Source organism: Panulirus ornatus, chromosome 46, assembly GCF_036320965.1.
Source record: "Panulirus ornatus isolate Po-2019 chromosome 46, ASM3632096v1, whole genome shotgun sequence".
Taxonomy (NCBI): domain Eukaryota; kingdom Metazoa; phylum Arthropoda; class Malacostraca; order Decapoda; family Palinuridae; genus Panulirus; species Panulirus ornatus.
Window position 1 is genome coordinate 39,109,499 of NC_092269.1, and position 23,523 is coordinate 39,133,021.

Consider the following 23,523-nt stretch of genomic DNA (forward strand, 5'->3'; position numbering starts at 1 on the left):
GTCGAACACACACGTTTGTCATGCTAATTTCCCCCACTGCAGTCGGTGAAACCCGTAACTGCAAACACACAGCGGTGACTGAGCCATCAATTCTTTCTTCCTTGCAGTGATTTTTCTTGACACTACAGAACAACACTGCAGGGCTACACTGTACTGTTATAAGGTAGGGTTACAGAGCAGGGCTACAGTGCTGGGCTACAGTGTAAGGCTACAGTGCTGGGCTATAGTGCTGGGCTACAGTGCTAGGCTGCAGTGCAGCGATACAGTGCAAGGCTACAGTGCTGGGCTATACAACATGGCTACAATTCAGGAAACTTTGCAGAATCTTCACCTATGTTTTATCAGATATCTACGGTGTCAAAGGATCTTTCTACAACACCAACATACACTACAGTTTCTACAACACTAACATACACTACAGTTTCTACAACACCAACATACACTACAGTTTCTACAACACCAACATACACTACAGTTTCTACAACACCAACATACACTACAGTTTCTACAACACCAACATACACTACAGTTTCTACAACACCAACATACACTACAGTTTCTACAACACCAACATACACTACAGTTTCTACAACACCAACATACACTACAGTTTCTACAACACCAACATACACTACAGTTTCTACAACACCAACATACACTACAGTTTCTACAACACCAACATACGCTACAGTTTCTACAACACCAACATACACTACAGTTTGTACAACACCAACATACACTACAGTTTCTACAACATTAACATACACTACAGTTTCTACAACACGAACATACACTACAGTTTCTACAACACCAACATACGCTACAGTTTCTACAACATTAACATATACTACAGTTTCTACAACATTAACATATACTACAGTTTCTACAACACCAACATACGCAACAGTTTCTACAACACCAACATAAACTACAGTTTCTACAACACCAACATATGCTACAGTTTCTACAACACCAACATACGCTACAGTTTCTACAACACTAACATACACTACAGTTTCTACAACACCAACATACGCTACAGTTTCTACAACATTAACATACACTACAGTTTCTACAACACCAACATACACTACAGTTTCTACAACACCAACATACGCTACAGTTTCTACGTTATAGCGCCACGCAGGTATGCAATACTGCATACACCAACTCTACGTGAGTGCGAGTGTTTCCACAGTAGTACACACGAATACTTCTCCAGTGGTAAACACCAGTATTTCCACAGTTGTAAACACGAGTTTCAACACCGACTAATTGAGTTTCTCCAGCGATAAACTCACGAACTTATGCAGTGGCTGACATGAGCTTCCACAGTGCTAAACACAAGAGTTTCTACAGTGTTTGACATGAACCACAGTGGTAAACACAGGGCCTTGCACATTGGTTGACATGAGCTTCTACAGAGGTAAACAAAGAACTTCTACAGTGGTTAACACGAGCTTGTAATGTAATAAACACACGGGCTTCTACAGTGGTTGAGATGTGCTTCTACAGCAATAAACACATGAGCCTCTACAGTGGTAATCACTAAAGGTAACAAAGAGTCGGACGAGAGAACTACAACAGTGGTAACACATACAGAAATCAATGCAAAATATTCTGCAGTGGAAAACGAACTTCTAGAGAGATGAAATTAGTTTCTACAGTGGCAAACAGAAGAACTTACTTTCCCTACAATGCCCCACAGTGACCACTTGGCTTACAGTGGCGTCCAGTGGTGGACTCAGCAACACTGGGAAATAACATAACACCCTGTTCAAAGATGACCGTCCCTCGCTCAAAATGTTACGTCCCGCAGACTCGCGCTGCTACGAACGAATTGTATGAGAGAGAGAGAGAGAGAGAGAGAGAGAGAGAGAGAGAGAGAGAGAGAGAGAGAGAGAGAGAGAGAGAGCAAAAGGGGGAATCTTTCCTCCACCAAGGTGCTTACCCCCTCACAACCCACAGGTATGTGGGAGACAGACGAAAAAGATGAACGCGGCAACATTGCTCGTGTTATGGAACGTGGCCATTCCAAGTTCATCAGAGTTAAGGGTTCATGTCACCCTACGAAGGCGAAAATGTATATGAAATGTATATAAATGTATATGGAATGTATATAAATGTGTATGAAACATCTGAGACTTGAGGCCGTGTTACTTCCGTAGGTGAGGGATCAACACCTCAATAATGTAATATTTCGAGACATTTGATAAATATCTCGACAATATCTTCATAAATATCTAGATAATATCTTCATAAATATCTAGATAATATCTTCATAAATATCTAGATAGTATCTTCATAAACATCTAGATAGATAGTATCTTCCATGCCGATGGAACACTTCAGTTTATCCACAGGACATACAACACATGGCGCCAGTATCAAGATCTCTTATCCCGTCATGACACATGTGTCATCCAGATCAGCTGAACTTTAGCCATATGGATGTCAGACGAAAACTTAAAATATCTACACTACTCAGTCTTCAGCACGCAACTCCACCACCACCACCACCAGTTTACGATAAACTGTATATCAATGACCTATAATTAGATAAGTACCCACTATATATATATATATATATATATATATATATATATATATATATGTATATATATATATATATATATATATATATATATATATATATATATATATATATATATATATATATATGCGAAAGTTATGACCAAACTCAAGAGATAAAAAATTTTCTAAGTGTCTCTGCTTGTCAGTGTAAACAGTTGCGAGTTTTATAAATCATTTAAGACATCATAACAACCAAACTATTCGAGGTCAGCCCCCTCCCCTCTCACACCATGTTCTACCACACATCACCTCAGGAATCGCAAAAAAAACGCTCCTACGAACGACCATACGACATGCCCAGGCAATGAAGTTGGACGTAACAAGCAACGTCCCTTGTTCATGCGCACGTACGTCTGGAGGGGGGGACGACACACAAGGGGTCGACTGTCAAAGATAAACGTATCATGTGTCGTGGAGGCGCGATATGGATGACACTGACGACCGGGTCACAGGTGTAATGATCTTGGCAAGTGTCACAACCCTGACAGCCGTGACTTAACACAGTCATAAATTACGTCAATGACAGTTTCTCACGACAACTGTCACTGAATATGGCCGCCGTGATGAAGTAGGGGAGAGGGGGAGGGAGGAAAAAAGAAAGGCCACTTGAACACTAGTAAGGGCGGGAAATGGAAATGGAAATGGAAATGGGCCACATGCGTCTTCCTGCGGATGTTATGGAAGTGGAATCTGCAGCGGAAGTTGTCCCATTACAGTAAATGGAATCACCACGTAATCGTATGATCCTCTAGGAAACTCCCCCCAGACGTAAGAATGTCCCACAGACGCAAGAGTGGCCCTCAGACGCAAGTGCCCCCTTAAAAGTAAGAGTATCTCTGTCGTAAGTGTCCATCAGACGTATAAGTCCCTCTCAGACGTAAGTCCCTCTCAGACGTAAGTCCCTCTCAGACGTAAGGCCCTTTCAGACGTAAGTCCCTCCCAGACGTAAGTCCCTCTCAGACGTGGGTCAGAAAGTTCAAAAACCACAATCTAAACCGTGAACCTCAGAATCGAGGCGAGGTGGGTGTCGAAGGTCGAGTGTCAAGCACGAAGCTCTGAGGGAAGACGTGCCTTCAAGGACCAGGTCTAGTTCAAGTCTCTAACAAGAGGAAATTACAGGGAGGCGTTCAAACACCCACAAGGGTGGTGGAGTACAGCACGTGGGTCGTTAAACTTACAGACAAAGGCATGAGAGGAGCGGAGCTGACTGTGGTCCCAGTGTCGCAACGGTGAGGCCAGACTGTGCGAGAGGGTTGGAGTATGTACAGCTGACGAGGAGGCAGAGACAAGCAACAGCATACAAGGATCTGCATGAGGACGGTATCCTTAATGTTCCTACCTATGAGGAAAAGGTACCCATGCCTGGCCACAGTGGGAGACCTAAGGAACATGCAAGGTTCCCATGCATGGCTGGGGTGTGACATAACACAAGAGGACGTCATGTAGTGTTCTCCTGACGGGAGGGTGGTTCACAGGGCTGCCGAGGGTGTGGACGAGGTACAGGCGTCACGCCATGCACGTCACATCCTAGTTTACTTTACCTCTTCTGCGACTCAGTGAAGACGAACCTGTAGATGCAACTCATGAGCCCGAATCCCAGGCAGAAGAGGAAGAGCTCGCGGTATATCAGCTTATACAGCGAGCCCTTCCATTTGAACAGGAGGCGGGTAAACCCGCCCGAAGTGGAGGACGCCACGTCGTACTGATAAGAGACTGTCATGGCTCCTACAGGAGACGCTGAGGGGAAGGCCGTTCCCCAGCAGCGTCGCACCCCGCGCCCCGGGGCCGGAGGAACTCCCCTATCTGGCGGGTGTTTATTTTCAACACTTGTCACTGGGAACGTTGAGTTACCCGCACGCCGGGGTAAACAGCTCGTCTCCCCGAGAGTTCAACACCTCGTGGATACACTCACGAGACCTCGTGGGTACACTGGCACACACATCTGACTCCCGGCATTCTGAACAACACTATAACCCGCGCCTGTTCCTCCATCACTACAACCTGCAGCACTGGCAACACACAACACATGGGTAGCGACACAACCACTGGGCGGATCCCACGCGTAACGATCACCACTTTCCTCTCGATCTTCCTCTGATAAACCCAGTCGAGGGGGGGTTGGAACGGGCGGACACAGGGGAACACAGGACCCCCGAGGAGGACTGGCTGGGCGGGCGGAGCGGGCTGCCGCCGCCGCCCCCCCCTGGCTAGCTGGGCTCCGGGGTAGAAGGGTGGTGTGTGGTGGGGGGTGGCTGTTGGTGGTGGTGGTGGGGGAGTGACCCAGAGTCTGGCAGTCCGAGGCAAGCCTTCCCCACCTGCCCCCTGGTGTTTACAAGAGGTACCACCCCTCCTCCAACAAGGTCTGGTCGGACGAGACTCAAACAAGTGCGCGACGCGGGGCCGGCCGGCTCTTACCACCGAGGACCCGAGCTGGGGCGGTCGCTCGGGGACATGTGGGCGGCCATAGACCCCAGGGGAATGACGTCAGGATGCAGGGATGGTGATCCCTGCTGGGTGGGAGCACGCGGGCCTCGTGATGTCGTGGCCTGGCGATACACACTGCCTGCTGGGGCACTCAGCTCTCGCCCGCCGCCGCTCCGGGAGGATAATTTTAGCGCCCTGGCTCCTGCCCGGCCAAGCCGCTGGCCCATGTTTAGATGCTGCGACACCTGGCTCACAATACCAAACCTAACGCGCTACTTTTAGGAAACACGTTTCACAAAAGTCCTGCTGAACTGCAGTATGGCAAGGGCGTGGCCCATAGAGAGACACCCACCCCTCCCTACCCACCCACCTTCATCTCGCGGATGACCTGGCCTGACCCGGTCAGGACATTGCCTCTTACCCCGGCCTCGCTATCCATCACTATACGTCTCCTCTGACAAGCCAAATGACAGCGGTAACCCACCTTCACCTCTCTCTCTCTCTCTCTCTCTCTCTCTCTCTCTCTCTCTCTCTCTCTCTCTCTCTCACCAGTCAAACTTGACAGCCCCTTGACTGCTGAATTGACAGGTGGTCTACGCGCGTTACAATGTCCTGACTGACATGTGGTAACCCTATGCATGATGACAAGACGCCATCTAACGGGGTTATTAAGTAAAAAAAAAATAGCAGTACATCTCTAGTTCGACGACATCCATCTAGAAGTTAATGGACGAGAGAGAGAACGATTCATAATAGAATGATCCGGAGCTCAGAGGGTGTAGCTGGGAATCATCGCTTTACGAACCGAGTCGTGAAGCCACAAAGCAAGCTTATGTAAACATTTCCCATGGGACAAGTTATCTAAAGACTGGTACACAAAGGAGAGGGAGTGGCGAGGCGGCGAGGAGAGGAAGAAGGTTCGTAAACCATCCGAAGCTTTAAACGAACCCTCTAAACCTCACAACAATCCGGGGCAAACTGAGCGGTCGGTCATAAGAGCCACACGACACGCGTATCGATACCCACTCACCAGTCGTAAAGCTTCGAAACATATCTGTGTCACGACCGAATCCTTTGCTGCGGCCTGGGGTCGTTCTGCCGTCTCCCAGTAGTGTACAACATGATGCTGGGAACGTAGTCACGACCTCTTGGCAAGGTAGAGCGAGTCCAGCAGCAGCTTCACCAAGACCGGTTGACACCAGCACCGTACGCCATGCTCGAAGCCCCTTCGAACACCAACAATGACTGACACACACACACACACACACACACACGACAGCAAACGCGCAATCCACATGACGAGAAAATAATCTTACATAAAGTAATATAAATCCCTTACGGTCTGTCACTATGGCTATTATACAAGCGTAAAAATCCCGCCACACGTCATAACAGGTATATAAACGCCCGCTGACACCGTCACCAATACACACACACACACAACTTCATATAAATCGTCAGTTGTCAGAGCCCCTTGCCAACGCTGAGGCAAAACTGCCCCTTTAAACCACGATGTACAGCCAATTATGCCGGCTGAATTGGTGTTCATGTATCTGCTCGCCTTCCCCTGGTAGTCGTCTGTGAGGGAAGGTATGGGTGGTGAGGTAGACAGACTTTAATCCGGGCAGAGCTCTCATGACAAGCTGTCAGGGAGCACTCGTTCTCTTCGCATGCTAAATAATACTCTACCTTCTACGTTAACTAGAGTGCACACGAGTCTGATCTCTGGCATGCAGGACTCGCGTTTATCTACGACAATACCAGCATCAGATAACCAGTTCGCAATGGTTCTATGCCTCATGATAAAGATATGATACGCCCCATGAACTTGGTACGTAATAAAGAGATTAAAGACCTTACCATTTTATTATTTTTCATAAGAATAATCAACAAGCAGGAATGGTAAAACTCTACGGGTATTACAAGATGTCTATTAACTAGTCAAAAGCACAGCCACCCCATCACCTTGTAAGTCTAAGCTAAGCAATACTATGTGCCCGAACGTGGCCTCATGCATACACGAACAGGCGTGAGAACCACTGACCACTTCATCCCATGGTTCCTAAGTGTTATCTTATTCATGCAAGTAGTACATTGCCTTTCTAAGTGGTACTTTATCCCTTAAAGTGGTAGTCTTATAACTTCAAGTCATCCTTTCCACAGTGGAGGGAGTCGAAGATCTCTCCCTTCACTGCCTTGAAACTTACGACATGGAGGTGAAATATATCTTTCACCGAGACATTTATAGTATCTTCCCTGTGTTGATATGTCTACTGGTTTTGTGCTGATAACTAACTGCTACGTAACACTCTTGTCTGTGTCCGAGGTGAGGCCATGGTCCTGTGTACTATCTTGGGCCGTGGGTTCTGCTGACGATGCACCATAAAGAGGTCAAAACCCCTTGAGAAGACATAGCCCCACACACTGCTAAGATGCCTGGGAGGATAGGAGACTCTGTTTCAGCTTGTTAGGGCACCGAGGAATGCCTCTACAGGACACCGTAGGATGCCTACATACGACTCTTCAAGACGCTACACTGGACCGCTTCCCGGACACCCCAGGACGTCTCTCTGAAAAGCTACGACTCAAGTGCTTCCTCGTTGAACGCCTCCCAGAAAATCCCTCCGGGTAGGATACCAAAGGACGCCCCCCTGGCAGGACGCCGTAGGACCTCCCTTCCCTATTACAGGAGCATGGCAGCGACGGTGATAGGCCCCACGAGCGTGACGTTTGGGTAGTGAGCTCTCCTGAAGTAGGCCACCTCGCCAACACGAAGCCGCAGCTCACACTTCGACGACTCCGTCCAGAGTTCGAGGCGGGAGGCCTTTGCGAAGCACGGGAGAGGGAGGGAGAGAGGGAAGAGTGAGGACAAGCCGAGACGGACGATCCCAAGACAAAAATCAAGCAGGGAAGATGCAATTTAATATAACACAAGCGACAATCACCATTGTCGTACACAGCATGTAGTCCTCATGACACCTACCTCCTCCTCCAAGGCCTCGAGGCCGACCAAAGCCACCAGTTTGGCCCCTGGGACGTAGCGCCCTGGACCCTTGAGGACGCTGACCAGCCCGCCTGTGGACGGGGCCTGCGGGAGACGAGGGAGACCAAAAAGGCTGGCGACTCAAGACACACCATCATCAAACAAATGTCTGACGACGGGTGTACGTGTGCCAATACATATTACATAATACCAGGCAGAAGAGTTCATGCCTTTTACATTTGCATTAAAAAAATAATGATTAAGCATCATCACATCTTAATGCTGCAGAATGCCTATAAAACACTGTCACTGTGAGACACGCAACACTCCAGCAACACCAGTTCTGGACTGCAGGTGGAATAGACCAGAGGAAAGACTATACATAATACTGACGATTGTCACTAGTTACACTGTGAATACTGACGATGGCGTATTCTGGTCAGCACAGTCTGGAGGGAGGTAATCATACTAAAGAGAGACTCAACAAAACATGAAGAAATTCCTCAGAGCTCCCACGGGTGTTTGTAGGCCTGACTCGTGAGGGCAAGATGGTCACCGGAGGAGGCGAAGATGGGGAGTTCCATTGCTTCGCTGTTCGAGGGGGAGCAACATAACACTCACCTGGATACTGTGCTTCCTGAAGATGCTCCTGATGGTGGACTGGGCGAGGGTGTTGACTTCGTCCGCGTGGCTTGCCGGGGGAACCAAAATCTTCACGTCCTCCTCCTGTCGGGGAGATGAAGGCGACAGTGAGTGACTGAGTTATTCCCCAGATACGTGTGTCAGCGGAAATGAATCTCATTAACACGAGGTAAGATGTCTAGGTCAAATTTCCCTGAGAACCTTTCAGGAGTTATAGAAAGAATGTGTTTTGCATAGACGCTATGGAAGAAACACTACGAATCTAAGCCTTGAGGAATATAGGATACAGCAGGTGGGAGGTTTAAGACCTGCTGGGTTTGGCCACACCACACCACTCCAGTTGCGTTACCTCACCTCCTCTCTCTCTCTCTCTCTCTCTCTCTCTCTCTCTCTCTCTCTCTCTCTCTCTCTCTCTCTCTCTCTCTCTCCTCACCACTTCGTGTAACTTGATCCCATCTACCCTTGCCATACTTCCCAGGAGCCACCCCAAGCTACCGACCAAACCACAGACGTCTAAAGACCCACATATCCAGGGATACACCTCTTACCTTATCGGAGACGTCCTCCCACGGTGCATCCTCCACCTCCTTCAGCATATCCTGGGCGAAGGACTCACTGAACACCATCAGGGTGTTCATATGCTCGCAGCCCCGCGTGGAGGCGGCTTCCTGTCTGACCTGCCCCTGGTGGGCGATGTACAGGGTGTAGAACTCCTCCTCGTTCCTCTCCAAGTTCCAGAAGTCGCAGGTGAACCCTTCCTCTTGGATGAGCTTACCGTATGGCACCTCGTTGCTGACGTAGGGGATCAAGCCCTGAGGAGGAGGGAGAGGAGGGAAGGGAGTTAGCAAGGGGGTTAAGCGAGTCCCACGTCACGGAGGGTGGATGAAGACGAGACCACCTGACGACGCACGAAGAGCCAGGGGTGGCGGGGGGTCCAGTCAGTTTACAGGCTGTGGGAGGCAGACGTGTGGACAAGTCCTCCCTCTCGACATGACAGAACTCTGGCGTTAACTGATAACATACGTAGTCACACACACACACACACACACACACACACACACCAATACTATATAATAAAGGCCGATGAATTAGCAAAAGAAAAAAGTTCTGTCTAGAAGGAAACTTAATCATTCAGAAAGACCATTATGAATTGCATCTTTTACACTTAAGGCGACGAATATACAGCAACATAACCAGGCCCATGAAGTCAATCGCGTATAAATGCGAGAGCAAAATTCCTCGACTTAACTATATATTATTCGTAAACAAAACTGTAAAACTCTATTCGAGTGGAGAGCAAACTAATAACTTACGTCATTCATGTGCAAACCTTGAAGCAACGCAGTTTAAACCCATTCATACCAACTCTTTTTTTTAAACTCTGTCTTTATTACATTCTCGTTCACCCGTTTAACCTTCTCCGTTCATCAATTCCATTCATGCAGACTCTGATTTGAAGACGATATTGTTATACTTAAGGACTATATGGCGCAGCCTGGATAATCTTTCTCCATTTTTGTTTACTGTTACGTGCCTGTTGGGCGTTACCGTTGCCTCTCTGTTGGGATTATTATACTGTTACCTTCCTTGAAGAAACGGAAACTTGGGGGGGTCTTATGGCCCAAGATAGTGAGGAGAATAAGACGTTCAAATAAGGTTAGATTTTCTCACAGTGTCGTATGTTGGAGAGAAGTCTGGCAAACAGGAGGAACTTTCAACAGGAAACAGGAAATTCCCCGAGTCACTCGTGGTGTTAATGAAGAAATATCAACCGGAAGACAACAGTTCTTCATTGATACCTCAATTAACTCTGGCAATCCTCTAACTGAGGGTCACCAAATCAGGGTTAGACCCCTTGTATGTAACTGAGGGTCGCCAGATCAGGGTTAGACCCCTTATATGTAACTGGGGTGTTGTGGTGATGTGAAAACTGCTCTCTTACCGTAGGTAGGAGGGGGTGATCACATACACACCTGGGCCAGGAGGTGGGTGTAGAAGGAGCGTGAGAGGAACCGGCCAGATGAGACTGAAGACACGTCGACGAAGGAGTACGCCTGCCGACTCAATAGGACCGCCGACTCCACCATGGCCGCCTGCAGGAGTCCTCTGAAGCTGAAGGATCTGTGCAGGATAGCGAGGGTTAGTGACACTCGGGTAACGACCTTGAAACTATCCTCATTATCTGACCCTCTCATTACGCCCATCCCGATGGTCCTTTATCTACCACGTACGGCAACAGATGGGCCATGATCACGCGGTGGTCATATACGAATCAACCCATAAATTCCCTCTGGGAGGAACCATTCCCTCCAGCCTGGCAGTTTCGGCAGCAGTTCCGGTGATGACTTTGGAGGATAACCATCTCTGCTTCTGTCCAGGCGTGAGGGAAACATGATCCTCACGCAGAGGTTATCATGTTTACTGGCGGTTACAATGATCACAAAACAACCCCCCCTGGAATACAAACACTGTATTCTCTCTCTCTCTCTCTCTCTCTCTCTCTCTCTCTCTCTCTCTCTCTCTCTCTCTCTCTCTCTCTCTCACCCATCATTCTCCCCGGCGATGCGGCCGACGAACTTGTCCGTCATGGGTCCTCGTGAGAAGTGACCTCGGAGGTAGTCAGCGTACACGTTGTGGGCCTCGCCCTCAGCAGAGGTCAGCAAGGGGCCCACGACCTTCCTGGAAAGGGCAGGTCAAGTCTCTGGTAAATTCCCTGGGGAAACACTGACGGAGGAAACACCTATCAATTCCTATATCACGAGCGCCCCATCCAAATACATCATCAGTCACTGTGAAGGAAAAAGGAAAATCCTTCTTTCAAGACTTTATATCGTGATGATACAGGATTCCCAAAGCCAGAAATGACACACACACACACATACTTACACTTTCCCACTGAAGTAAATCCCAGAAATATGTTTCTCCTCCCTGATGAATAGGGAGGGCAAGTTTGGTGAGTCTTTAAAATGCGAAGTGCATGATAAACATTAATGCAGGATGGTCGAGAACACACGGCACACCAAGCGATTTCCACTCCTACAGACTCTCCGTCACCCCTTTCTCCCTACCCCCGTCGACAATAACATTAACAAACTAATCAAATCAAAAACGATTTGTCATCATAACCCAAAGACTAAAAAAACAGGATCCTCCATACCTCCTCCTCGAGATGAGGTCCTGCAGAGCGTTTGGGTTGGTCAGATGGGCGTTCGCCTCAAGTAGGAGGAGGTAGTCATCCTCCTCTTTCATGGCTCTCTCCCTGGGAAGACAAGCAACTCAGGGAGACAAGGTGAAATGAGGAACACTGTCTCCCAACTGGGTTACGCTTTATATGATACGAGACATAAATGAAAAGTCCCTCTTAAATGAGTTTCATGCACGTGTATATATGTATATATGTATATGTAGGTCAAAGCAAGCACAGCAATATAGAAATAGACAAAGGAAATGGGGAAGTGTACTGACCAGAGCTCCTGGTGGGCCATCGCCCCCGTGGGCCCAACCTCAGGGCCCATGTCCCCCACTGGCCCATCCTCAGGGCCTGTGTCTCCCGTAGGCCCAGCCTCAGGGCCTATATCTCCCGTAGGCCCAGCCTCAGGCCCTATATCTCCCGCAGGCTCAGCCTCAGGGCCCATGTCCTCCGTGGGCCCTTCCTCAGGGCCCAGGAGAGTCGTGTCCATGTACTCCTGTCCATTCTCCTCCAGAAACTGCTCCACCTGTGGGACGACTGATTGTAGTGATACAAGGACGCCCTACAGTGATACAGTAACTTCATAATACAGTACTGTATTACTATTCTCATGTGATCCCATGATCCGATGATACAGTAATATATAAATACTCCCACCTAAACCAATGGTATATTTATGGTACAGTGATGTATGAATATTCTCATGTGCTGTAGTGGATGCGAGGCAATCTCGTTATCCATTTATTTCCTTAATGATCACCAGAGATAAACACATCGCCCTTTGGTAACTGATTAAGACGGGTTTCTTACCCTGCCTCCTCTCACTCTCCCTTTCTCTCTCTCTCTCAAGGAAACTCCTACCTCCTGAAGATGTTGCCGAGCCGACGGAGCGACGCAGAAGTAGAGGGAGACCCTGGTCTTGGGGAAGGATAGCTGGTGGAGACGCCGCAAGAACAACCTGAAGAAGGGCACCGGCCGCTCTACCAACACCGCCACCATCACACTGGGGACATCCCCGACCTCCTGTAGACGAGGTATATCGTGGTATAATGAGGGCCACTGTCAGAGGGGTAAGACGGCCTCGCCTTCTGCCACAGGTAACACCCCCTTGCCTGTGTCGTGCCCCCGACCCTACCACACTGACAACTAACAAAAAAGTAAACACATCATTACCCACCATGACAGCGCCACGTCCCTGGGGCTCGTCTGGACACTCCAGGCAGGGACGCTTTGATCCCACTTCCCTGGCCACGATGTTGGCCAGCAAGGGGGCCATGTTCCCAGGGGAGGCGTACACAAGGGGAGCCACGCGCGTCCCAGGGACATTCACTATCACTGATCCGTCTATCCCTCCACGGTAGGCATACGTCCCTGTAAAGAGAAGGAATGAAGAGTCGAGAACAACAACAACGCACTGAGATTATGCTGTCATGAAACATTGGCAAATGCTTGTGATGGCGATGACTGAGGGTTAGGTTACGACAGCGGACATTCTCTATCCCATCATGGTATGAAAAAATCTCAAAAGCTATGTATAATTACTTGACAAGTCGCTTGACATGGTCAAAACTCGTGGGTTGAAGGTGTAGAGCCAAAGGCGCAGAAAAGCTTAAATGCCGTGCCCATTTTTAGGGAAAGAAGACTTAGAAATTGTGCAGAACTACTGGTTACATAGGGAGAAGGGATGTCTACCCCTGTTGAATACTCTTACTGTATAATGCTGTACATGAACCTGGCCCAGGATGAGCGGGTGGGTAACATATCGATGGCAGAGGTTAGCTAGAAAGTCTGGGTACCGCTGGGTTGATCTACCTAACCCATCCTCCGGTTACATCATCTCTTGTTCACCACGAGTGCCTTAGCTGGCACACCAATGGCGTCTCATTTGGGTCAGTCGTGTCTGAAGTGCGTCGGCGGTGTCTCATGCACCTCCCCCTATACGTCTCATCGAACCACAGCAGTGTCGTAAACCTATGAGTCATCTGCTATATATGTTCCTGTCGACCTCACCTGACTCGAGAGTACCAGCGTCCTGGAAGACGACGGCGTGGTGGTCGAGTGCCACAGCCAGAGAGTCGCGCAGTACCACGTCCTCAGCCAGGGAGTGCCACAGGTGGGCCAGGGTGCCATCCCCAGCCTGAGCACCAGCAACAAGCAACTCCTCCACCCCACCAGCTAGACCGGCGAAGGCTGCAACATATCCATGGCTAAGTTCATGATATACACATCGATGCACGTCACTCGGGGTACGTGTTTATGGAAGTTTGATTTATAATTACTTTAATTCCTTGATATCAAGTGATTACAAGGACTCGTTACATTACAGGTTGTTGAGTAATGGCTCAAGGCTCCTTATAAGACCTAACTATACGTCACTGAATCTAACTGAAACACAGATAAGTACTCTGCTCCTAGATCCTTTCCTCTTAGGTTTATCTATGTAAACTTTCCCGTAAATTCCCTTCTAGACAGACGCCCTACCTAAAAAGGCTCCCCCTCCCCCCCGCACTAGGAGCCTTGCTCTAGGACCCTAGATCTTCCCTCCCTCCACTCCTGCTTACCGTACGCCCTAAAGGCTTGTGTGTCGGGCCGTGCCTTCCTCAGCTCCTGCACCATCTTCACATGCAGGACTCTCTGCTCCTGCAGGAGCTCCTTCATCCGAAGCAGGTCCTCAGGACGCCGGGGCTTCACAGAGGAGTCCTTTGCCCCATTGTTCGAGTGATTGAAAAGTTCGTCCTTTGGTAAATGACGGCAGGATGCATTCCTTTAGTATTCAAACCTCAATATTCTCAAACAATATTATTTACAGGTTACATGATTCTCTATGAAGGAAAATCTAATGTTTTTCAACTGTTAAAAAAAGGAATAGATGTATAACTTACGAACACGACCGTCTCTACCACAATAAGACCAGCTCTACCACAATACGACCAACTCTACCACAATACGACCAACTCTACCACAATACAACCAACTCTACCACAATACAACCAACTCTACCACAATACGACCAACTCTACCACAATACGACCAACTCTGCCACAGTACAACCAACTCTACCACAATACGACCAGCTCTACCACAATACGACAAACAACTACAACCATCACTTACCTCAACTCGCTGGAGGTTGTGGACGAGGTGGCGGGTTAGATGCGGTGGTGTTGGAGGATAAGAGATGAGGACCTGGGCCTCCTGCTGGAGTGCTTCCCCCACCACTCGCCACGCCAGCAAGGGAGGCTCCCCAGTAGGAAGGTAATGCTCACTACATAAGACAAGATGGAGGGCCTTAGCACACGGTATCTGGACTCTCATGATGTATGCGTATAGGCAAGGCACATATGTATACCATATAGGCAAGGCACATATGTACCCCATATAGGCAAGGCACATATGTGTACTATATACAGAGAGATGTTGTAATATTTCATGACTACGTTATTTCAGAACGAATCAAGTTATTCTTCATGAAGGTATAATATAAAAGTGCCCGCGTGAACTTGTCTTTTCCACATTGCACATCTCGATTCCAAACGCTCTCCTTTCACACAGACGCACGCCCGCGCCACACACTCTCCTTTGTCGCAAACCCGTTTCCAAACACAACTCTCCCACCTGATACCCTCTTTTATTTTCACACCCACACTCACACCTTCACACATCCCTCACTCACACACACACACACACACACACACACACACACCTTTCACACCCTTCTATCTCCAGACACTTCCTACCTATAGATTTTCCTTCTCCAAACGCCCTCCCATTTCACTCCCTCCCCCAACCCATATACTCTCTCTCTCTCTCTCTCTCTCTCTCTCTCTCTCTCTCTCTCTCTCTCTCTCTCTCTCTTACCTGTTGGTCAACACAAGGACGTCGTCTGATTTGTAAGGACTCTTCCTAATTACTTCCAGGACTTGTGATATCTCCTGCCATGGATCCTTCACCACCACCATCTGCCGAGAGAAATTGATTTATCATATATATATATATATATATATATATATATATATATATATATATATATATATATATATATATATATATATATATAATACAAGGTAATATGTACAATGTTGCCACAAATCACATACATCATTATAGATAAAGAATATCAATAAAGTAATGCTGCTGGCATGCAGTAAACATTTTGAGAATCGTAGTCAAGTATTTCTCAACGACAGACGAACATATATGTACAAATCTGACTTCAAAACAAACATCATTGAATCCAATTTCCCCCACTGCTCAGCTTCCCTCTCAGTAACCAGGTAACGGAAGGTCGAACCTACCTGAGCTGGGAGATTGATGCCCTTGGCAGCGCGTAGGAACCTGAGGTGTCCATCCTTCGGGTCCTCCCCCGTCACCAACAGCAAACGCACTCCTGACGACCAGAGAGAGAGAGAGAGAAGTCTTAACAGCTTCTGATAAAGATGGTTGGGGGGGGGGGGGGGTTTAAGAGAGAGCTATGCTGCTTATAGAGTAAGGGGTGAGGGGGTAAGACTTACACATTCCTCCGAGAGAGAGAGAGAGAGAGAGAGAGAGAGAGAGAGAGAGAGAGAGAGAGAGAGAGAGAGAGAGAGAGAGAACTTCAAGACGTGGGCGTCAAGGTTAGGTGCTACTCCGCCTGGGGTTGAACAAGGGGGACCCCCCCGCCCACCCCAAGAATGACAAGACGAATATTTCCTCCACGGCCGAGCTGCACAGACGACCTTGAACACCTGTGCGAAGTGTCTACACCGAGCCAAGTGTGTGATCTAGCGACCATTGCCGATCCGTTATGTCTGTCATGCTGGGTTATTCTTCAAAGTACCGGAGTTCACCACTGCTGATGCTGCTGACGCAGAACACGAGCGAGAGTTCCAATACCCACGCAGGGTCGGCCAGTGTACATGACCCGGCCGATGTTGGTTGGGTAAGGTACTGTGAACCACGCGAGAATTTGTTTATATAACAACAGACGAAAAGCACACACACACACACACGCACACACACGCACACACACACCACACACACACACGCACACACACACACACGTATATATATATATATATATATATATATATATATATATATATATATATATATATATATATATATATATATATATAGGTACTTACTAGAGTCGAAGCCCGGTCCTTGGTCTTGAGCAGGGAAGATCCCCTGCACAAGGCGCGGGGGCGGCAGCAGCAGCAGCAGCAGCAGCAGCAGCAAGAAGGGCATCATCATTTTCGCCGCCACGTCACTCGCACCGCAGCACATCACGCCACGTCGACGTGCAGCGTCACTTTGGAGTCACCGCGTCTACGGGAAACGTCACTAGGGGCAACCGACTACAGGGGGCGTCACCAGGGGCAACCGACTACAGGGGGCGTCACTAAGGCAACCGACTACATGGCGCGTCACCAGGGGGGAAACCGATTACAGGAAGCGTCACTACGGGGAAAGCGACTACAGGGAGCGTCACTTTGTGCCAACGCGGTTACAGGGAGCGACACTTGGAGCCACCACGTCCTCAGGGAGTCTTCTTAGGGACCACCACTTCTAAAGGGGATAACTTAGTGACCACCGAGTCAACAGGAAGTCTTACCAGAAGGCACCAAGTCTACAGAGGTCACCATGTGTACAGCCAGTCGTCTTAACGATTACCACGTCTACTGGGAATATTACCAGGAGTCACCACGTCTGCAGGAGCCACCATGTACCAGTCCGTCAACAAGGGGTCTTCCTAGGAGCAACCACGCCTACAGGGACCACCACCACGTCCACAAGTAACGTCATTAGGAATCACAACTACAGCGCTCGTCACCAGGAAAACAAAATTAAAATTTGTGATTTCTCGTATACGTTTTCCTGGTTTGTCTTACACTTATCACAAAACAGTCAACTCACAAATACTTCTAAGCGTTTCATGAAATTTTTTTCAATAATTATCTATTTTCTAATGCAGAGACACAGGTTGTAAAAAGAGGAAATTAATCATTTAAGAATGATTAATTCATAGAAAATTGATCATTGCTTTTTCACAGAAAACGAGGAAAAAAAGACAGACTAAGGGGAAGCTTCACCAGATATACTATTACTCACTAGGATAACAATGTCTTTTAAACTAGACAGAGCAGTGTTTCCTACATAATGGTCACAAAATCATCACTACATAATGGTCACAAAATTATCATCCTACACAACAGATCAACAATTATCAACAATGATTTGTACCACAAGGTTACTCGATTTTCTCGGAAGGAAGTATAATTTTTTTGTTAGCCTTAGTCACCAGTCTGTACCATCTTTTTTCAAATAAAATCAGCCCTTTATGTTTACTCAGTATTCTGGTATCAATGCTGAGTCTCCTAAGTTAAATTTTCATCCTAAAAGAGGCCAATAACCAAAGCTTTATTCCAAAGAAACGAATAACGCAGTTTACGTCGGGGTGTCTGACATTCAACCATTCCCGTAATTCCGTAATTAACCAGTGGCTTAGACTTCAAAACTCCCCAGAAAATGATATCCCGGGACACCTAACATGCCCCACTTTGTATATTACCGACCCCATCATGGCTGTCGTGGAGCAGACAGCAATAATGCTTCTGACTTATTGTTGAAGCCATACACACCCTGGTTTCCTTTGAAATCCCAGAAGGGAGGAACAAATGTGTACGCTATTTCTCCTTATACCTGGATTTATATGGGTTTATCATGTCTATTGTATATGAGTATATAGAGCAGGTAGTAACACTAGAGGCGTGGGCAATTTACCAGAACAACCTATATGGAATAACGAATAGGTTGATTTGTTTTACTTTCTAATACTAAGCCAGAGAGAATATAATCATTGAAAATACTTATAAAAAAAAGAAAAATCTTCAGCCCTTTCGAAATAAATTTGTGAATTCTTATCACTAATCTGGGAAGACAATTTTTTGAAAGTCCTATCAAAAAAAAATATTGTTTGTTGAGTACACAGAGAGACGTAAGTACACTCCTCCCTCAACCCACCTGAGTCACCTGAGCATATTATTTACCTGAAGATTTTCCACGAACGCTCAAGTTTTATAATTTCCCACATTGCTTCGCCATGATTTCGAAATATTTCCACAGTGATCGAAAGCCCACTGATCTCGTGTATATTCAGACTGGGGAATAAAAGCTCTCGTAGCAACATATGGGTTCCAATACCACTTAACTCCCCATAATGCCAGTCTATATACGCCCATCGGTTCTCTCTCCCTCCTTCCCTCCCTTGTCAATAAACGCGGTCTGGTTATACGACCTTTGTTACTATTATTACAAAAAAAAAATGCCCAGAGATTTTTTTTTTCCCCTCCAATACGATTCATCGTCCCTCTAATGGTGTTCTGGAAGACCAGATGCCATTAATGATACGGTAAGATGTAAGGAACCTCTTTTTTCTTTTCTTACAAGTGCCTTCGTCATGGTCATCTCGGGTGGGGGAAAAAACATGAAAAAAAAAGAGCTGTTGTCGAGCGTGATGATCTGAGTCGTAAAGGCAGAGAGGTTGTTTAGGGGAGGGAGGGAGAGCGAGAGGATGGGAATCCCACAGCTTAGCTGTTCCAGGAAAGACGGTGTCATAACGGTCAATCCTCGTGTGGCAGAGCACCACACGGAAACAATGTGGGAAGCAGCGCATTACGGCGTGCCACGGGCCCAAAAGCCTTGTGGGCAGGGGGGGCGCCTACCAATGACACACTCAAACAGCAGCCGAAATATTACCTGTAGTACAGGCAGAAGGAAGCAACAGGGCAGACAACGACGGATGGGTGAGTATAAGTGACCCTTGGAATATGCACGAGACGGAAGGTCTTCCTTACTACTCTGGCTATGTGGAAGGTGGAGGAAGAAGCACCATCGGTAAATATGACCCATCGACTCACAAGATATATTCTTAATGCATCCCAGCCATACAGCGACCCCCAGGATTTGAGAAGTCGACTTGGTGAAGCTGTTTAAGTAGGGCTTCCGAGTGGAGGTCATGGTGATGGCCAACATGTTTATGATGCGGTAGAGTTGGAGTGCAATGTTCTGAAACCGAACAGAAGGGAAAGAAAGAGTGACATCTACAAAGAGATATGGATACTGAAATACCGCTCCTTCGTTCTCAGATGCTTCACGGATCTGAAATCAGAAAGGAGACGTGGTCTACGCGAGAAATAGAACGAGTATTAGCGCTACCTCGCAGACGCGGGAGACAGCGACAAAGTATAAAAAAAAAAAAAAAAAAAAAAAAAAAAAAATTAGGGGGACGTGCCTCGACGCAGGTAGAGTAGAATCGGTAGCTTAAGAATGGATAGAATTAAAGGATTTGGAGAGATGATTTATGGAAAGAAAAAAGAGAGAAGGCGATAAGAGAGAAGCCTGAGGAACACCAAAATGTATAGAGTAAGAAGGAGGGAAAAAGAGTCGCTGAATCACAAATGTTGCAACGTTAGAGACCAGAGAGTAGCAGAAAAACCTAAGGGAAGAAAGTTTAAACAATTACTTAGGCAACGTCTTGTCAAATACTTTAGAGACGTCACAGTCGACGATAAAAGATTTACCAAAATCTCTGAGAGAGGAGAACGTAAGGTGGCACACATACGGGAGGTTACGAGCACCGCTTGCCTCACGGAGCGGCGCTGCTGATGAGAAAGAAGAAGGAGGTGGGACTCTGTGCGTCTGTGAGAGTCTACGAGAGTGTTTAAGGCTGGAGACAGCAGGGGTGAGAGCAACGCGGCCACGGACTGAGTTTTCCGACCGAGACGAAAGAAAGCGAGCAAGTGCCGGAACGAACAGAGAGGCACACAACCTCACACGATATAAGGTCAACGAGACCGAGACTCATCACACACACACACACACACACACACACACAGGGTACAAAGACATGGTTTATACAGTAATCACACAATAATATATATATATATATATATTTTATATATATATATATGTGTGTGTGTGTGTGTGTGTGTGTGTGTGTGTGTGTGTGTGTGTGTGTGTGTGTGGGTGAGGGGGAGGGAGTATATTCTTTGTCACACATATCTTGTTACAGACAAGAGCGTCCAACAGTAATGGGCTTCCTAGCTGTTTACTTAGTATTTCTTACCGTCTCATTAACATCTCGCGGGAGACTGAAAATCAACTCTCCACATTTGGTTGCGGGAGTGTATTTCAAACTGCATCGCCATGATGGTTGTTGGAGCTACGGTTGTTAAAGGTTGTTTCTCGATGATCCTTCATTGTCGTTGGTGCAGGATTGCCTATCCTGATGCATTCTTAAAGGCTCGTTTAATGAGGGACATTACGACTCACTGCATACCGATCGGGGCATTTTACTGGTGGCATCCAGGGACAGACCAACATCAGTATAAATTCCATAAACTGTGAAGGAAAAGGTTCCGTCTTCACCATCGACGTAAACATCAAGGAATCGAATTCTCTTCTCTCATCATGAACATGAGTACTGAGTTCTCCTCTATGGAACCTTCCATGGTGTTCTGCGTCCCAGACGTCCATATAGACATCGCCCATATAACGCCAGTGTACGTAGGGCGCAGGTGACTGTCTTGAATGCCACAGAAGGTCATAGAAACCATGCAAACATGGAATGAAACCATGCAAGACAACAGGGAATGAAACCATGCAAGACAACAGGGAATGAAAACATGCAAGACAACAGGGAATGAAACCATGCAAGACAACAGGGAATGAAACCATGCAAGACAACAGGGAATGAAACCATGCAAGACAACAGGGAATGAAACCATGCAAGACAACTGGGAATGAAACCATGCAGACAACAGGGAATGAAACCATGCAAGACAACAGGGAATGAAACCATGCAAGACAACAGGGAATGAAACCATGCAAGACAACTGGGAATGAAACCATGCAGACAACAGGGAATGAAACCATGCAAGACAACAGGGAATGAAACCATGCAAGACAACAGGGAATGAAACCATGCAAGACAACAGGGAATGAAACCATGCAAGACAACAGGGAATGAAACCATGCAAGACAACAGGGAATGAAACCATGCAAGACAACAGGGAATGAAACCATGCAAGACAACTGGGAATGAAACCATGCAGACAACAGGGAATGAAACCATGCAAGACAACAGGGAATGAAACCATGCAAGACAACAGGGAATGAAACCATGCAAGACAACTGGGAATGAAACCATGCAGACAACAGGGAATGAAACCATGCAAGACAACAGGGAATGAAACCATGCAAGACAACAGGGAATGAAACCATGCAAGACAACTGGGAATGAAAACCATGCAGACAACAGGGAATGAAACCATGCAAGACAACAGGGAATGAAACCATGCAAGACAACAGGGAATGAAACCATGCAAGACAACTGGGAATGAAACCATGCAGACAACAGGGAATGAAACCATGCAAGACAACAGGGAATGAAACCATGCAAGACAACAGGGAATGAAACCATGCAAGACAACTGGGAATGAAACCATGCAGACAACAGGGAATGAAACCATGCAAGACAACAGGGAATGAAACCATGCAAGACAACAGGGAATGAAACCATGCAAGACAACTGGGAATGAAACCATGCAGACAACAGGGAATGAAACCATGCAAGACAACAGGGAATGAAACCATGCAAGACAACAGGGAATGAAAACATGCAAGACAACAGGGAATGAAACCATGCAAGACAACAGGGAATGAAACCATGCAAGACAACAGGGAATGAAACCATGCAAGACAACAGGGAATGAAACCATGCAAGACAACAGGGAATGAAACCATGCAAGACAACAGGGAATGAAACCATGCAGACAACAGGGAATGAAACCATGCAAGACAACAGGGAATGAAACCATGCAGACAACAGGGAATGAAACCATGCAAGACAACAGGGAATGAAACCATGCAGACAACAGGGAATGAAACCATGCAAGACAACAGGGAATGAAACCATGCAAGACAAAGGAATGAAACCATGCAGACAACAGGGAATGAAACCATGCAAGACAACAGGGAATGAAACCATGCAGACAACAGGGAATGACAACAGGGAACAACCGACGTAAGGATGCACACACATCGTTAGAGAACACTGAGACTTGGAAGACCCAAAGTTACGGAAACGCTCCGTGTTAACAGAGGCAAAAGGAATACAACTAATGATAGCTAAGATGACGAACAACGAGCCACTTCCATCTTGCTATTAATGCACGAACGAGGCAGATTAGAGTCGTTAACAACCTAACCACTTCCCTGATCAACTGCTAATGAGTCTGGTAAAAACCCAAACACGACCATCATCACACAACGCACTGAACTAACACACTGACAAAGAAAGAACAATACTCGACAAAAGAAGATGACCCTAGGCACAAAGCGAAACAAAGCTATAAACATGTAATAGGCCAATTAGTTCATCCTGACGAATCAGGGGAGGAAGCCAAGATTACACCACGTCTGGATGAACATAACTCAGGGGAGGAAGCCAAGGTTATGCACCACGTCTGGATGACCAAAACTCAACTCTTTAAGCTAATCCTTTTTTTCTCTGTGTCCACTAATTCTTCACGAATTTCTCCGTCATATGCTTATTCGCGTTCATTCTCTCAGGGACTTCCCTTCACCCCAACACCCCATCCCCCACCTTCCCTCACTCTCTTGCCTTATTGCCCAGGGTATGAGGGAC

The 23,523-nt window shown here is 47.1% G+C and overlaps 2 protein-coding genes across 9 annotated transcripts in view; both read right to left on the minus strand.

Moving 5' to 3' along the window:
- The window catches only part of LOC139763259 (bestrophin-2-like), a 65,080-nt gene extending 59,883 nt beyond the window's left edge, over window positions 1-5,197 (minus strand). For 2 of the 8 annotated variants that reach the window (XM_071689194.1, XM_071689193.1), the window contains exon 1: window positions 4,137-5,197. In XM_071689194.1, coding sequence (XP_071545295.1) covers window positions 4,137-4,315 — 179 coding nt within the window. In that variant the 5' untranslated portion in view covers window positions 4,316-5,197. The remainder of the gene's footprint in view (window positions 1-4,136) is intronic. The other 6 variants (XM_071689197.1, XM_071689192.1, XM_071689198.1 and 3 more) reach the window with 4 other exon arrangements.
- A 1,669-nt stretch (window positions 5,198-6,866) lies between these two features.
- Window positions 6,867-20,024, minus strand: LOC139763260 (uncharacterized). The gene is made up of 16 exons (XM_071689201.1): window positions 16,958-20,024; window positions 16,130-16,221; window positions 15,693-15,793; window positions 14,949-15,099; window positions 14,396-14,570; window positions 13,845-14,024; window positions 13,012-13,205; window positions 12,696-12,857; window positions 12,110-12,360; window positions 11,802-11,903; window positions 11,189-11,323; window positions 10,618-10,765; window positions 9,193-9,456; window positions 8,624-8,728; window positions 8,003-8,107; window positions 6,867-7,843 (listed from the first exon to the last, which is right to left on the minus strand). Exons 1-16 carry the CDS (start codon window positions 17,097-17,099, stop codon window positions 7,703-7,705), a joined length of 2,448 nt encoding a protein of 815 aa, XP_071545302.1. The 5' UTR covers window positions 17,100-20,024; the 3' UTR covers window positions 6,867-7,702.
- Between the last annotated feature and the right edge of the window lie 3,499 nt (window positions 20,025-23,523).

Bases quoted from the DNA above. Each gene is read 5' to 3' on its own strand.
- LOC139763260 (XM_071689201.1), bottom strand. From the start codon at position 17,099: ATGTGCTGCGGTGCGAGTGACGTGGCGGCGAAAATGATGATGCCCTTC. The intron at 15,794-16,129 runs GTAGGTTCGACC...TTCTCTCGGCAG, and splicing joins GCATCAATCTCCCAGCTCAG to ATGGTGGTGGTGAAGGATCC. The intron at 7,844-8,002 runs GTAGGTGTCATG...TGCTTCGCAAAG, and splicing joins TCGAGGCCTTGGAGGAGGAG to GCCTCCCGCCTCGAACTCTG.